The following is a 15,972-nucleotide window of genomic DNA, read 5'->3' as shown; positions in this document are numbered from 1 at the left end:
TCTTGGACCAAGGTGAATCTTGATTGGGCAACACTAAGCATCAGGATGTTTGCATCCTATCAGACTAGTCATAGACCGTTGGATTGGACATATGATGTACGTTTAATCTGCTGGTTTAGGTCCATGCAAAACTACCTATCCCTGCTTCATGGGATTGCTTCCGTAAATCATGTGTACCTAGTTTCCTGATTTCAGGTGGGAGCTTCCCTGATTATACGTTGTGTTAACTACTGATATACACGACCCCTTCATTTTAGGAAACAACTTACAGATTTGTTTAGGCAACTTGATTTCTCATGAAACAAAATTTTAACCGAGCGTTATCAAAATTTGCATCCAATGCAAATAATACGTGAATCATCCTTACTTGTAATGTTGTGTACCAGATCATAACTCTAATATAAATAAATTATGTTTCCGTTCAGTGAAGAAGTTACTTTTATGGCGGATGAAAATTTGCTTCGCTTTATTTGACATTTTATGTACTATTTAACACAATATTTTGTTTCAGAAGCATCATCTCGTCTTGCTTCCATAAACTAGAAAATTGCTTCGATTTATTTGATATTTCATGTCCTATATAACACAATATTTTGTTTCAGAAGAATCATCATCTTGCTCCCGCCAACTAGAAAATTGATTTTAACCTGCTTCGCCGTGAAAAAGGAATTTATTTAACATGTTTGAGAAGCATCACGACCTTGTTTCAATCAACTCGAGAATTTCTTCCAGCCAAATATTCTCATGCTTCCGTCCAATACGAAATTATTTCTAGTGGTAATTACATATGGTTCTACTTCACATTAGGGAATTGTTTGCAAGAAAATAAAGAGCTACTGTCAAACGGAGAGTATGCTTCAATAGAGAAGTCGCATTGCTTCCACGCGTCAATTTTTGCTAATTCAAAATTGACCCAGCCATCATGTAATAGAAGGCGTGATCCGCGGTGTCGACGGTAGAAGCTGAGGTGTCCTTGCCCAAGCATTTTGATCTTCTTCGACATGAAGTCGTATAGGTTGTATACCTCGAATGCATGAGCCATGCTGATCGATGAGTGAACTTGACTGTCTTTGAAATTGCTGCATTGGCTTTGATCTCCGAGCGTCCCCCTCATCACCATACAAATATATTTGAGAAATAAAGAAGTAGGAAGCATGGCTAACACAGAATAAAATGATGCTATCATGCACTAGAAGCACACAAAAATTTGATTTGAAAAATCTACATGCTTGACAAGCAAAATTTGGATGCATAAATCTAATGTTCGTGAAACCTTGTTGTGATGGGGCACTATATGTCTACAATAGAAGCATAGTAAAAAAATCAAGGAAGCATGGTTAACAAGAAGCATAGTTGAAGCAAACACTTTTAGATGGAAACATAGAAATTTGTGTATAGAAAACAATGGTATCTCAACAAGAATCATCTCAATCGAAAGCATACAAATTTGGACATGTAAATTAGCACCAAGTTCACACACAAAAAAGATGATAATTCAGTGACTTTGTATATGCCAAATTGAGATGAAATAATGAGTCAGCTAGCGGACAAGAGACTAGGTGAAGACCGATTTCGTACAGATTGGCAATGGTCGTCGTCGTTCGGAAGAAGGGACATTGGTGGGAGCCACCAACAAACATCAAGCCGCGGTTGGTGTGTGGCTTTTGTGTGTCTGAGTAGACACAAATAGGTCGATGACTATGCTGCAGGGAAATGGGATGTAGGAGCAGAATCAAACCCAGATCAAATGTAACGCAAACCCAAACAATTTGATTAAAAATGGACCAAAGATGAGATGAGTCAAGCCCTTATTCGGGTGGGTGCATAACGGGGGGCGATGCCTCGGAATCGTGGGCAGTTTCTTTGCGGCCTGGGAGTTACGCGGTCGGCGGGGAGATCAGGGAACGATGGAGCAGACGGGCAAGCGACACCGCACCATCGTCGTGGATGAACTGTAGACGTCGCAGTTTTTTTTGTCAGCAACGATGATGGCGGAGGTAGCCATCACGGCAAGCTCGGGGATGAGTTTGTTGGGATGGGGCAGGCGGGGCGAGATTTACTCGCCCTGGCCACGGTGAGTTAGATGGGACGGGGATGGATGCGAGATTAACTCGGGATGGATAAAATTGTGTGGTTAATTGATCCCTTAATTGATGGATTGAAGATTTGCTTCTAAGTATGAACCGTTGGATTAGGAAAGAATCAACGGCGTAGGACTAGTGTGAAGAAAGTTTTCTATTAGACTACATATAGGAAGGGTTTCCCATCTTGATTTGCTCTAATTGTTTTGAAAGTGCTCACACAATAACCACACGGCGCCTAATTATTTGAAAAGTTAATGCACAGTGACTCACATAACTACTAAACAAAGAGTGCATGCAACTCACACAAGTACTTCTAATTAATCAAGCATTAAATGTCACGCGTCTTAATCCTCTTATATCCTGAAAATACATGTAAACGAAACCGCGTTTTTTAAACCGTGACGGAGAAAGTATGACTTGTTATGTTTGATTATATATAGCTGTAAGAATATTTATTGAATATAAGTAGAAGAATTGAATGGAAAAAATTAATGGCGTAGTGGGTCTTTTCACATGCATGATCGCATGTTAAGGTGGGTCTTACCATATTCATAATTGTATGATAAAATGACATGCTTGCATGTTGATATAAATAAATTAATGTGGATGAATCTTATATCTCCCTCCGTTTTTCTTAATCTGCGTATAGAATTTGTTTAAAGTCAAACAACATAAAGTTTGATCAAATTTATTTTAAAAATATCGACATGTACAATGGAAAACTATAGAATATATATATGAAAATTAATTCCATGATGGATCTAATGATATTGATTTTCTTATTACGAATGTTAATTTTATTTCTTATATACTTGATCAAATTTTATGAAGTTTGAGTTCTATAAAATATTATATGCAGACTAAGAAGAAGCGATAGGATATGCAGCAATAATGTGTATGGAGATGGGCCATGTCCGCCGGTTCGTTCCCTCTGTTTCAAAATAAGGTTACAACTTTATACTAACTTTAATGTTGAATTGTACTCCCTTCGTTTTTAAATATAAGTCTTTTAAAAGATTTTACTAAGAGACTACATACGAAATAAAATGAATGAATCTATACTCTAAAAAATATATATATACATCTATATGTAGTCTTCTAGTAAAACCTTTTAAAAAAATTATATTTAAAAACGGATGGAGTACTAAGCTTACGGCATTTATTCTAAGATTAATAAAAAACGAGACCGATAATCAAGAATCCGGGGATCGCGCAGCCGGGGCCAAGCGCGAAAACGACGGCAGTGTATAAAGTAAAGCCCCATTTACTAGTGCTGTGAAAAGAAAGTTTAAGTGCCCCACTGGCACTCTGGAGTGCACTGGTAGTGGTAGGTATCTCTTTCTTTTGATGCAAAAGCCCAAACCCACGTGGCGTTTTCACGTGATGTTCATTCATGGCCACTTGCCCTCTTGGTGCTGCCTGAGTAGCCGCCATATAACTAAAAAAAGAGATTAGCCACCATGAAATTTATGCGTATATAAGTATATACGTAGTATTTTTTATAAAACTGTTTTATCTAATAAGTATATACGTATATACGTGGTATATTGCACTGTTTCATACAATAATGAAGTTGATGTTACGTAGGATGCCATTGGACAGCGCTCCCCTCCAGCCTGGGTGGTATCAATAATTGCTAGCAATTATTTTATTTTTGGGGATCAAATCTGCCACGATCAGATGGTGATTTTCCCGGTAGTGTAGTAGTGCCGCCTTGTACGCCCCCCAAAAAGGCGAAAAATGAAAGAAAAAAAATACTGCTCCTAGAAGCAAGCAACAAACAAAGAGAAAACACGTGCACGGCGTACCAACCAATCATACATGTGCAAAATGTGTAAGAGTGGCGTATGAATACATACACTGTACAAAATTACATGCTCTCATCACGTAGTATGAGTTGTTTCTAGAAGGATTTGGGGGTTATATACTTATATGTCAGTTTGCTTCTCAATCTCATGTCAACCCGTTCGTTCTTCCCTCATTCTTGCTGATGGTACGTACAAGTAGTATCCAGCTCAATTTTTTGTTTCTAGAAAGGTTTATCCATTCGACAGCCTGTTTCGTAGCGGCACGGGAGTCTATCTATCTCCACATTTAACCCAGCACACATGATGCAAAAGTTGTCCACGAGTCGGCGGCCCGCACAAAACGAACTCGTCATATATGACTCCACCTCAATATAGACCGCGCGTCGTCACGGGGTACGTTAGCAGCTCCTTCTCCTACCTCGGCTCCACCACTCTATACAAGTGCCAATCTCTTTCTCATCCGCATCTCCTCCTCATCTGCAGGGCCGGCCAGGGAAGAAAGCAAAGCACGCACTAGGGTGACAGCAGCGGCCGCCCACTCTCCCCTGTCGGCCTCCTCTTTCTCTCTCTCCTTCGCCGTGCTGCCGCTGGCAGCGGCGGCGCGCGGGAGGGGTGGGTGGGCGGGTAGAGGATGGACGACGCCGGCGAGATACACGCGTTCGGACGCAGCCTGCGTCGGGAGAGCTCGGTGTGGTCGCGCGGCGGTGACGACCTGTTCTCGCGGTCGCGGTCGTCGCGGGACGAGGACGACGAGGAGGCGCTGCGATGGGCGGCGCTGGAGAAGCTGCCCACCTACGACCGCGCGCGGACGGCGGTGCTGGCCATGCCGGAGGGGGAGCTCAAGGAGGTGAACGTGGACAAGCTGGGCGCGCAGGAGAAGCACGCGCTGCTGCAGCGCATCGCCTGGGTCGGCGACGACCACGAGCGCTTCCTCTCCAAGTTCAAGGACCGCGTCGACCGGTACGCTACGCCTAGCTTGAGCTTCTCACCTCCTCCTCCAACATGTCAGGCTCTCAACTCGTGAACTTGTGATGCTCATCTCCGTCGCATGCTGTGCTGATGCAGAGTGGGGATCCAGCTGCCGACGATCGAGGTGAGGTACGACAACCTCAACGTTGAGGCGGAGGCGTACGTGGGGAGCAGGGGCCTGCCCACCATCCTCAACACCTATGCCAATGTGCTGGAGGTACGTCGTCAAACACAAGAACTCTCTCATTCCCTTTTTACATGTTGAGCCTGCGGTGAGAGTTTAACACGGTTAGATTGAGTGGAAGACAGTCAAAACTGTCTCCTCTAGGAGAGAACACAACAGGCTGATGTTGACTGGTTTCTGGTAAAGATCGGCAGACTTGGCTACCCATTTTCTCTCTCTCATCTCTTCCTAATCTGCTAAACTTCAATTAAACAAGGGCAATATTACCACCAAAATGGTCACCGAGCTGGCTGGTAGGTGCCAATGACAAGTGGCACTAGCCACTAGGCCTCGCATGTCATCATCCTCCCACTGTGCGATATTTTTTACTCATCTTTGCGATGGTACTGACAGCTGACACACTGTTGCTCAGAAATATTTGTTGTTCCCAGAAGCAAACAAAGTCGGAAGCTTAACAGGAGCTGTACAAATCCATAAGCCATGTTAAGCAGTGATCTGCGTAACTGCCGCAACATTTTGAACCCATGCTAACGCACCAATCCTAAAGATTTCAAAAACAAACAGCATTATTCTCTATTCGGAGTCAGTAAGGAAACTGCCTCGGATAAACAGTCAAGTTTGCTCACTGAAGCTCCAAACGTCAGGATGACTGCAAATCCAGCGTACCGGTCTACCCTTCTGTTTCTAAATATAAGTCATTTTAGAGAATTCACTAAGGGACTATATACGAAACAAAATGAATGAATCTATACTCTAAACTATGTCTATATACATCCGTTTGCAGTTTTTTAGTGAAGCCTCTAAAAAGAATAATATTTAGGAATGAAGAAAGTATTATGCAGCTTCCGCGTTAGGAGTTACAAACGTGCAGGAGTCCATTGTATTCATTCACTTTAACTTTTGTACTCTGTCGCATAATATGCGTACTTACATGGTGGTGATCGTCTTCAAACAGGGCCTGGCGAATGCACTCCACCTAACAGCAAACAGGAAGCAGAAAATATCAATCCTTCACAATGTCAGTGGAATCATCAAGCCTCACAGGTAACTCGTAGACGTGCTCTCGCTTGGCAAATCATCCCCACTGGATTCTACCTTACCCCTTCCATTTTCAGGATGACCTTGCTTCTGGGACCCCCTGGCGCGGGGAAAACCTCGCTGCTTTTGGCCTTGGCCGGAACCCTGCCTTCAAGCCTTAAGGTGCATTTTTTTTTCTCTCTTTTGGTTGTTCTCTTTCAGTCTTTTTCATCATGGTACTTCATTTGTTCTCGGTACGCCATGATTGTAACTTGCTAGTACTAACACGAGCAAACATTGCAACCATAAAAGATGTCGGGGGACATAATTTACAATGGGCATACCATGGATGAGTTTGTGCCACGGAGATCGGCAGCTTATGTTAGCCAACATGATCTGCATATGGCGGAACTGACTGTCCGTGAGACAGTCAACTTCTCTGCAAAATGTCAAGGAATTGGTCACCGTTTTGGTAAGAACAGGGAAAATGAGACCTCAAAACTCATTGCAGAAGCATATTGCATCGAGTAACTTAAATTTTGTGCTGAATGCTCAGACCTGCTAATGGAGCTATCGAGGAGAGAAAAGGAAGAAAATATCAAACCAGATCCAGAAATAGATATCTACTTGAAGGTACTACAGCCGTTACATTTTAAATCATAGTTCTCCGCATTCAGTAGTTGAGACTTGAGAGGACATTTCGATAAAAAGTTTGATGTGTATCAATCGTTAATGTTTCTTATCTAGGCTGCTGCAACGGGAGAGCAGAAAGCCGAGGTGGTCACGAATCACATACTAAAGGTGCAAGCGATTCACCTACTTATTTATAGCTCAGTTGTAATTTACACAGAATTACCCAGTTGTAACAAGAATGCTACCAAGTTCCATTCTTTAAGTTCACAAAAAGGTCTAGAAAATGGAAATGGTGTACATTACTAATTCTTTAATTTCATTTTTATTTATTTATTGTAGGTCTTGGGGTTGGATATTTGTGCTGATACAATGGTAGGCAATAATATGTTGAGAGGCATATCAGGAGGGCAAAAAAAGAGAGTAACTACAGGTAAATACAGCCTGTGAGTAAGAAACCTACCAGATGCTTATGTGTTATTATGGAACTGAATTACTTCGTACTCCTACACAACCCAACTCATCCATTCTCTGACATGGTTGTGCAGCTGAGATGCTTGTCACACCAGGACGAGCCCTTTTCATGGATGAGATATCAACTGGACTTGACAGCTCGACAACCTTCCAGATTGTGAACTCCATCCGACAAACAATCCACATTATTGGTGGAACAGCAGTCATTGCCTTGCTACAACCTGCACCAGAGACATATGAATTGTTTGATGATATAATTCTCCTCTCAGACGGTCAGGTTGTCTACAATGGCCCTCGAGAACATGTGCTCGAGTTCTTTCATTCAATGGGATTCAAATGTCCTGAGCGAAAAGGCGTAGCTGACTTCTTGCAAGAAGTGAGTGTCATCAACTTGTTGTATGAAGCTTTCTCTTATTATGGATTTATTATTTTAAAAACATACTATTGTGAAATACCTTCCAAATACAAAACGTTAAATTTCTAGGGAATTTTATAAAGGCAGTGGAGCGACATATTTTAATACCTAATACAGTTTGTCTTCTTGGGCAAAATATGGCAAGCTGCAAAATTGATAGTTGTAGAAAACTCAAGTCATAAGTTAGGATTTTCTTTTCACCCAAAAAAACTTGGGATTTTTTTTAAATATCAGGATCATAATTGGCTACGTTGTTGAAGTGTGATTGACTATAACTGGAAATTTGATAGGTTACATCAAGAAAAGATCAAGGACAATACTGGATAAAAAGTGATGAGACATACCGATATGTTCCGGTTAAGGAGTTTGCAGAGGCATTTCAAGCTTTCCACGTTGGTCAAGCTATAAAGAGTGAGTTAGCAGTGCCGTTTGACAAGAATGGAAGCCATCCTGCAGCTCTGAAAACATCACAATACGGTGCCAGCATGAAGGAACTACTCAAAGCTAATATTAACAGAGAGATACTGCTCATGAAAAGAAACTCCTTTGTGTATATATTCAAGGCAACTCAGGTGATAATTCTAAAAGGCAAAATCTACAAAAAGTTCAACACTAACTGATTTCGTTGTTATTCCTAGATAAGTATACAAGAACATAGCATACATTTTCTTATTATTTCTCTTTATTCTTCAGTTGACAATCATGGCGATCATCGCAATGACCGTCTTTCTGCGCATCAATATGCATCGTGACTCGGTGACAGATGGAGGGATATACATGGGTGCTCTCTTCTTTGGGATTTTGATGATTATGTTCAATGGTTTAGCAGAAGTAGGTCTAACTATTGCAAAGCTCCCTGTTTTTTTCAAGCAACGGAATCTTCTCTTCTTTCCAGCATGGACATATACGTTGCCGTCATGGCTCATTAAGACCCCCCTCTCCTTGCTCAATGTAACAATTTGGGTCGGCATAACATACTATGGCATTGGATTTGATCCCAACGTACAGAGGTAAGGGGGTAATTCTAACATACATGACCTTTTTTTTAATGTATTGCAGAAGCTAACGCAAACAATGCAATGCTACAGATTTTTTAGACAGTTCCTGCTGCTCTTTTTAATGAATGAAGCATCATCTGGACTCTTCCGCTTCATTGCTGGTCTTGCAAGGCATCAGGTTGTTGCAAGCACCCTCGGTTCCTTCTGCATACTAATTTTTATGCTCACCGGTGGATTCGTCCTGGCAAGAGGTATGCAAGAGTAGCTAAGCTAAAGTTCAAAACTGATTTTGAAGTGTCCAGCTAAGAGCACCTGCACTAAATTTCCTGAGTTCAGTTACTTTTTCCCCATTGGATGTGATATCTGTGAATCATAGATTAAGACATTCCTTTGATTTAACAGAGAATGTAAAGAAGTGGTGGATATGGGGGTACTGGATATCGCCCCTGATGTATGCCCAAAATGCACTATCGGTGAATGAGTTCCTAGGTCACAGCTGGAACAAGGTAAATGGACTTTTGTGAAAAAAGATAAACAATCAACTTCCTGAATATGTCTGGCTAAAGCATATTGTTACTGCTATGCTACAGACAATCCCTGGTTTCAAGGAACCACTTGGAAGCCTAGTTCTGGAATCTCGAGGGGTTTTTCCTGATACGAAGTGGTACTGGATTGGTGCTGGTGCCTTGCTCGGATATGTGCTGCTATTTAATATCCTTTATACCGTCTGCCTCACATTCCTCGACCGTGAGTTAGAAATAACTTGTATTTAGAATGCAAATAGGTAGCTAATTTTGCAATTTTCCAAACAATGCTATAAATTCCAATCTCATATATTCTCCTATCTGCAGCATTTGACAGCAACCAGCCAACAGTATCTGAAGAAACATTGAAGATAAAACAAGCTAATCTCACTGGTGAAGTTGTAGAAGCATCATCAAGAGGACGGGTTAACAACAGTACAATAGCATCTAGAGGTACTTACTGATTCCATATTCATCGATTTGAGAAAGATATAACATAATGGCTAAGTGGCAAAGCTCAATAAAATTTGACTTTCCAGCCTGATAGTTGAGGTATAATTTAAAATTACCACTTCTATATGTCTACCAGATACTGAGGATGGGAGCAATGATGAATCAACTTCCAATCATGCAACAGTGAATTCTAGTCCAGGCAAGAAAGGAATGGTCCTCCCTTTTGTACCTCTCTCCATCACATTCGACGATATAAAATACAGTGTAGACATGCCACAGGTATTTTCTTTATGAAAATTCTATGAAATACAGATATGTGCAATGTATGGAACATAAATAAGTGAAAATAACATGCGTAATTCCTTTATCCAACAAAAACTGTAGGAAATTAAAGCACAAGGTGTGGCAGAGAGCCGGTTGGAACTACTGAAGGGTATCAGTGGTTCATTTAGGCCAGGAGTACTTACAGCTCTTATGGGTGTCAGTGGTGCCGGTAAGACAACGCTGATGGATGTGTTGGCTGGACGGAAGACCAGTGGATACATAGAGGGCAACATTACAATCTCTGGCTATCCAAAGAAGCAAGAAACTTTTGCTCGTGTATCGGGATACTGTGAGCAGAACGACATTCATTCACCAAATGTGACCGTCTACGAGTCTCTTGCATTCTCTTCATGGCTCCGGTTACCTGCCAATGTCGATTCATCAACAAGAAAGGTTTGCAAAGAACAATTTGCTTTTTAAAAATATTATAAAATTGTATGAAACATGATTAAATCAGAAAATTAATAATATTGTCAACTGGCGACGTTGCGTAAAAAAATTGGCAACTGATCTTAAATGTCACGCGATATAAAATATGAAATCGATAACTGTAGAATTCAAATTCAGCGAAATGATTCAGACAGATATTTTGGCGTGACTGTTGATCACATTTATGTACTAGTCATATCTTGGCAAGGGCGACAATACCTGCTGAGTGTTCTAACACATGAAACCTGGTCTGCAGATGTTCATTGATGAGGTCATGGAATTAGTGGAACTCTCCCCCTTAAAAGATGCATTGGTTGGATTACCTGGTGTGAGTGGATTGTCGACTGAGCAGAGGAAAAGGCTAACAATAGCAGTGGAGCTGGTTGCTAACCCTTCTATCATTTTCATGGACGAACCAACATCTGGACTTGATGCACGTGCAGCCGCCATTGTCATGAGGGCAATAAGGAATACTGTAGATACAGGAAGGACAGTTGTTTGCACCATTCATCAACCAAGCATCGACATATTTGAGTCTTTTGATGAGGTACTAAATGCAGTGGCTAAATCTAGTAAAGAAAAGAAAAGTAAAGCAACACACGGACAGTTCATACTGTTTATGAACCCTTTTAACACCTGATGGTCTTGTGTGCCTTTGCAGCTCTTCCTGATGAAACGAGGAGGTGAAGAGATTTATGTAGGTCCACTAGGCCGGCACTCATGTGAATTGATCAGATATTTTGAGGTGACGAAAGAGAACATAAATTAGTGCATGTTTACGTATGCAGTCTCACACCGAACAAAAATGTCACTGAACTGTTTTGCTTTGGTTCTACACAGGCTATTGAAGATGTCAGAAAGATTAAAGACGGTTACAATCCTTCAACATGGATGCTGGAAGAGACTAGTACAACACAAGAACAGATGACTGGGATTAACTTCAGTCAAGTATACAAGAATTCTGAACTATATCGGTAAGCTTCTTGTTGCATTACTTCATGATTTAACAATTAAAGAATGAAAGACTGAAAATATTGATTTAAGCTATGAAATCTTATATTTCTAAACAAAGAGCGAAAAATAATATTTTCTTCAGTATTTTAAACTATTATTTTAGAGGGGGGGTCTCTAAATTACAAAACACCAGAATATTTTCAAACAAATATGCATTACAAACAACATTGAAATCATATATGGCCCATTTTAAAAGCATGACAATACTAGTATCATACTAGTATTATGCCAATTTAATCTTCTGCAACTGAAGTTCCAATACCTCTGAGAAAGACAATAGACAAAATAGTGTCTAAAATGTGCACTAATATTGTTGGTTTTGTTGCATTTCAGGAGGAACAAAAATCTAATAAAGGAGCTAAGCACACCTCCTGAAGGTTCAAGCGACCTATCCTTTCCAACCCAATACTCACAAACTTTCCTCACACAGTGTTTCGCTTGCCTGTGGAAGCAAAGCCTGTCATACTGGAGAAACCCTCCATATACTGCTGTCAAGTACTTCTACACTACAGTAATCGCACTGTTGTTTGGGACAATGTTCTGGGGTATTGGCAAAAAAAGGTAATATAATATGTAATAAGAGAAAGTACAAATTTAGTATACATGATATTTTTGTTAAGGAGACTATCTATGGTTCTTACATTCAAAATTCACTAGAAACATTTTACTCTTGCAGACACAATCAACAGGACTTGTTCAACGCCATGGGTTCCATGTATTCCTCAGTTTTGTTCATGGGGGTGCAGAACTCAGCCTCAGTTCAGCCAGTTGTAGCTGTTGAGCGCACAGTCTTTTACAGAGAAAGAGCGGCTCACATGTACTCACCTTTGCCATATGCGTTGGGACAGGTAAAGTTTCATTGCATTAACATCCATTTGTAGTTATTTTATATGCCAAGTAGAAACAAGACTAAGGAGTTCAATAAACAAAAGGCATCACATTCTCATGTGAAGCATAATAAACAGATGCAAGCATGTACATACAAGGCTTGATAAAAGGTTCCAGATAATATTGAATTACAGTCAGCAAATATGGTACAAATAGTTTAACAAATATCTGAGTGAGTGGAAAGCAACGGTAAAACAATAAGAGCCCTAACATCCTTCCCTTTGCAGGTTGCAATTGAACTTCCATACATCTTTGTTCAGTCCTTAATATATGGTGTGCTAGTATATGCTATGATTGGGTTCGAGTGGACAGTTGTCAAATTCTTTTGGTACCTGTTCTTCATGTACTTCACTCTAGCTTACTTCACATTTTACGGAATGATGTCGGTGGGCCTGACTCCAAACTACAACGTTGCCTCTGTTGCTTCCACGGCATTCTATGCTCTTTGGAACCTTTTCTCGGGATTTATTACACCAAGAACTGTAAGTATACTATTTGCTCAGTGTTTTAACTTAATATATGCTTCCACCTTTTAAACCAATAACCAAATTCTTCTCCTTCTTTTCCTAATACTGCGCAAGCTCTTATGCAAAAAGTAATATTATGTGAACTGGCTACTTTCCTCTACAGAGAATCCCGATATGGTGGAGATGGTACTACTGGCTCAGCCCTATTGCATGGACACTCAATGGTCTGGTCACTTCACAGTTTGGAGATGTAACCGAGAAGTTTGATAATGGCGTGCGGGTATCCGATTTTGTAGAAAGCTATTTTGGGTACCATCACGACTTCCTGTGGGTAGTAGCTGTGGTGGTCGTCTCATTCGCTCTTCTCTTTGCTTTCCTCTTCGGACTCTCAATCAAGCTATTCAACTTCCAGAAGAGGTAAGTGATCAAGGAAGACCATATCCGGGTTTGATGAGCGCCCGATACGCAGAGACAACACATAGGACCAGGTCCTTGTAATTCCACTGGAGTAAATGTGAATACTAGCATAGTAGCATAGCATATATTTTGGGAGCACGGTGCCCAGATCGAATGTATAGTGACAGTGCACATTGTGCCCAGTGCCCTAGGAATTCAGTTTTGCAAGTTGTATAAATCAAGTGATTTGCCACACCGACAATTTGCTCTGAAACCTTTGGATCGCTCACAAAACAAAACGGCGGCATGCTGTACCCAAAATTTGACCAATCCAACTGATACGGATGCCGAAATTCGCACACGATGTCACGAATCATGGGGAAAAACCATACACGCATTCAATTTATGAACCTTCCGAGTAACCAATTTATGAAATGCGAGCACCAACTGGACTATATATAAGAACTCGATCCACGCCGAGGGCAAAATCGCGCCCACTATTTCTCAGCGCAGAAGGCGCGCAAGGCGTCGCGAAGAGGCGAATCCTACGAGACAGAACAGAACGGGCGGATAGTGGAAAGGGCAACTCACCAGCGTGAAGAGGGGATCGACGGACGCCATGGTGCGCCGGCGGTGCTCGACGGAATGCCCACCAGAAAAGGAGATTTCTCGCGTTCCGAAGGCTTGCCGCCGAGCTAGTGCTGCCGGCCCTGCCCCACTTCAAATCACGGCCCATTCAGTACGGTGTTTCTGGGCCAGACCTTAAATCAACCGGATGATTAGCACTACAGCCCACCTACAACTTTGAATCCCCTAAAAAAAAGTACAACTTTGTATCCCCTCAAAAAAGAAATACAACTATTAATCTATTTGTCAACAACAACAACAACAACAACAACAACAAAACTATTGTATTCTCCAAACTATTTTCATGTGTTGAAGATTATTTGGGGGAAAATTTGTTAATTTACAAAGCAGTTGTTAGGCAGGTCGACACGTTAGCCCGTGTGCCCGACCTGCGATGGGCCTGGCTCAACTCGTGTCGACATGTGGCCCGTCGAGGCATGTGCATGGGCCACGAGGCTGGACACACAGCCGAAACAACACGACTCGTTTAGATCATTTCTTATGCAAACCAATTGGTTGAATATAGGCCCAAAACAACCAAATAGTTGAATCCTATGCGAGCCAGCGGGCTAAACATACCGCCGGATCTGTCGATTTACTAAGCAGGTGTACCTGGGCTGGGTGTGCAGCACGTGGGCCAACACAACACGACGCATGTAGTACGTGTCATGGTGGGCTGTGTCGTGCCTCACATGCTTTATCCCAGGCTGTCATCTCGTCGTGGACCATATGGTCAGGTCGTCATAATCAAGGTTTAAAGAAGAGTTTTTTTTCTCTTTGAGAGGAAAAGTGGAGCTTTCTTCTCAAGTGATTCAGAGGTGAAGGAGATCAAAGGTCAAGTTCTTCACGAATTTAGAGAATTATATTTCAAGGCTCGTGGATTGTATGTCTCTCTGATACCGCTCATCTTTCTGTGTTTACTGAAAGTAAAATTTCATGGTTTTTGATGAAACTCCATGACAACTATGTGAAAGATGCCAATATGAAGAAAAGTTTCGCTTACACTCATATTTGCACACTGATATGGACCGCTAGTGAAAGGACGTGGATGTCGCCTAGAGGGGGTGAATAGGCGCTTTAAAATAATTAAGGTTTAGGCTTGAACAAATGCGGAATAAAACTAACATTTAATATGTCAAGCACAAAACCTCAAACAACTAGGCTCACCTATGTGCACCGACAACTTATGCTAAGCAAGATAAACAACTAAGTGATAGCAAGATATATGACAAGAGACAATATGGCTATCACAAAGTAAAGTGCATAAGTAAAGGGTTCGGGTAAGAGATAACCGAGGTACGCGGAGACGATGATGTATCCCGAAGTTCACACCCTTGCGGATGCTAATCTCCATTGGAGAGGTGTGGAGGCACAATGCTCCCCAAGATGCCACTAAGGCCACCATAATCTCCTCACGCCCTCGCACAATGCAAGATGTCGTGATTCCACTAAGGGACCCTTAAGGGCGGTCACCGAACCCGTACAAATGGCAAACCTTGGGGGCGGTCACCGAACCCGTACACGTGGCAACCCTTGGGGCGGTTACCGGTACCCGTACAAATTGCTCGCGCCAATCTCCACAACCTAATTGGAGATCCCGACACTTGCCCGGAGCTTCACACCACAATGATTGAGCTCCGAGACACCACCAAGCTTCTAGGACGCCAAAGCATCCACGAAGAACAATATCTAGGGTACTAAGTACCAAAGGTAATAAGCTTCTCAAACTTCACTAGCACGTATCACCGTGGAGAACTCAAACCGATGCAACCAATGCAATGGCAAGAACACACGAAGTGGTCAAGTCCCTCACACTCAAATCCCTCCACAACAACGAAAGCTATGGAGAAATATGAGAGGAAGAAAAAGGAGCTCACAAAGAACTCCAAGATCTAGATCCAAGGGGTTCCCCTCACATAGAGGAGAAAGTGATTGGTGGAGATGTGGATCTAGATCTCCTCTCTCTTTTCCCTCAAGAACAAGCAAGAATCATTGGATGGATTGAGAGTAAGCAAGCTCTAAGAATGTCAACAATGGAGGTAGAACAAGAGCTCAATGGATGGATGAGACCAAGGGGGAAGAAAACCCCCTTTATATAGTGGGGGAAGGAATCAGACCGTTACCCCCACTTACAGCCAGAGCCGAGCGGTACTACCACTGGCTCCAGCGATACTACCGCTGACCCTCCGGCGGTACTACCGCTGGCTGCAGCGGTACTACCGCTGAGCCCATGGTAGCGCAAAGATACTACCGGGCCAACCACCGCCAAGA

At 42.0% G+C, this 15,972-nt stretch overlaps 1 protein-coding gene across 1 annotated transcript; it reads left to right on the top strand.

Moving 5' to 3' along the window:
• The first annotated feature begins 4,508 nt into the window (after window positions 1–4,508).
• Window positions 4,509–13,329, top strand: LOC123452337 (ABC transporter G family member 53). The gene is made up of 24 exons (XM_045128977.1): window positions 4,509–4,852; window positions 4,958–5,078; window positions 6,001–6,089; window positions 6,161–6,245; window positions 6,375–6,534; window positions 6,619–6,695; window positions 6,810–6,863; window positions 7,035–7,125; window positions 7,241–7,542; window positions 7,872–8,153; window positions 8,275–8,591; window positions 8,670–8,830; window positions 8,982–9,085; window positions 9,170–9,326; window positions 9,431–9,556; window positions 9,693–9,835; window positions 9,941–10,273; window positions 10,566–10,856; window positions 10,971–11,054; window positions 11,150–11,283; window positions 11,657–11,884; window positions 12,000–12,171; window positions 12,439–12,693; window positions 12,842–13,329. The coding sequence occupies exons 1-24, from the start codon at window positions 4,524–4,526 to the stop codon at window positions 13,097–13,099; spliced, it is 4,353 nt and encodes a 1,450-aa protein (XP_044984912.1). The 5' UTR covers window positions 4,509–4,523; the 3' UTR covers window positions 13,100–13,329.
• Window positions 13,330–15,972: the final 2,643 nt, after the last annotated feature.

Source organism: Hordeum vulgare, chromosome 5H, assembly GCF_904849725.1.
Source record: "Hordeum vulgare subsp. vulgare chromosome 5H, MorexV3_pseudomolecules_assembly, whole genome shotgun sequence".
Classification (NCBI taxonomy): domain Eukaryota; kingdom Viridiplantae; phylum Streptophyta; class Magnoliopsida; order Poales; family Poaceae; genus Hordeum; species Hordeum vulgare.
This window is presented reverse-complemented; position numbering and strand designations above follow the sequence as displayed.

Coding starts and splice junctions, on each gene's coding strand:
- LOC123452337 (XM_045128977.1), top strand. CDS start 4,524: ATGGACGACGCCGGCGAGATACACGCGTTCGGACGCAGCCTGCGTCGG. Junction 6,535..6,618: donor AGGAATTGGTCACCGTTTTG/GTAAGAACAGGG, acceptor CTGAATGCTCAG/ACCTGCTAATGGAGCTATCG. Junction 8,592..8,669: donor TTTGATCCCAACGTACAGAG/GTAAGGGGGTAA, acceptor GCAATGCTACAG/ATTTTTTAGACAGTTCCTGC.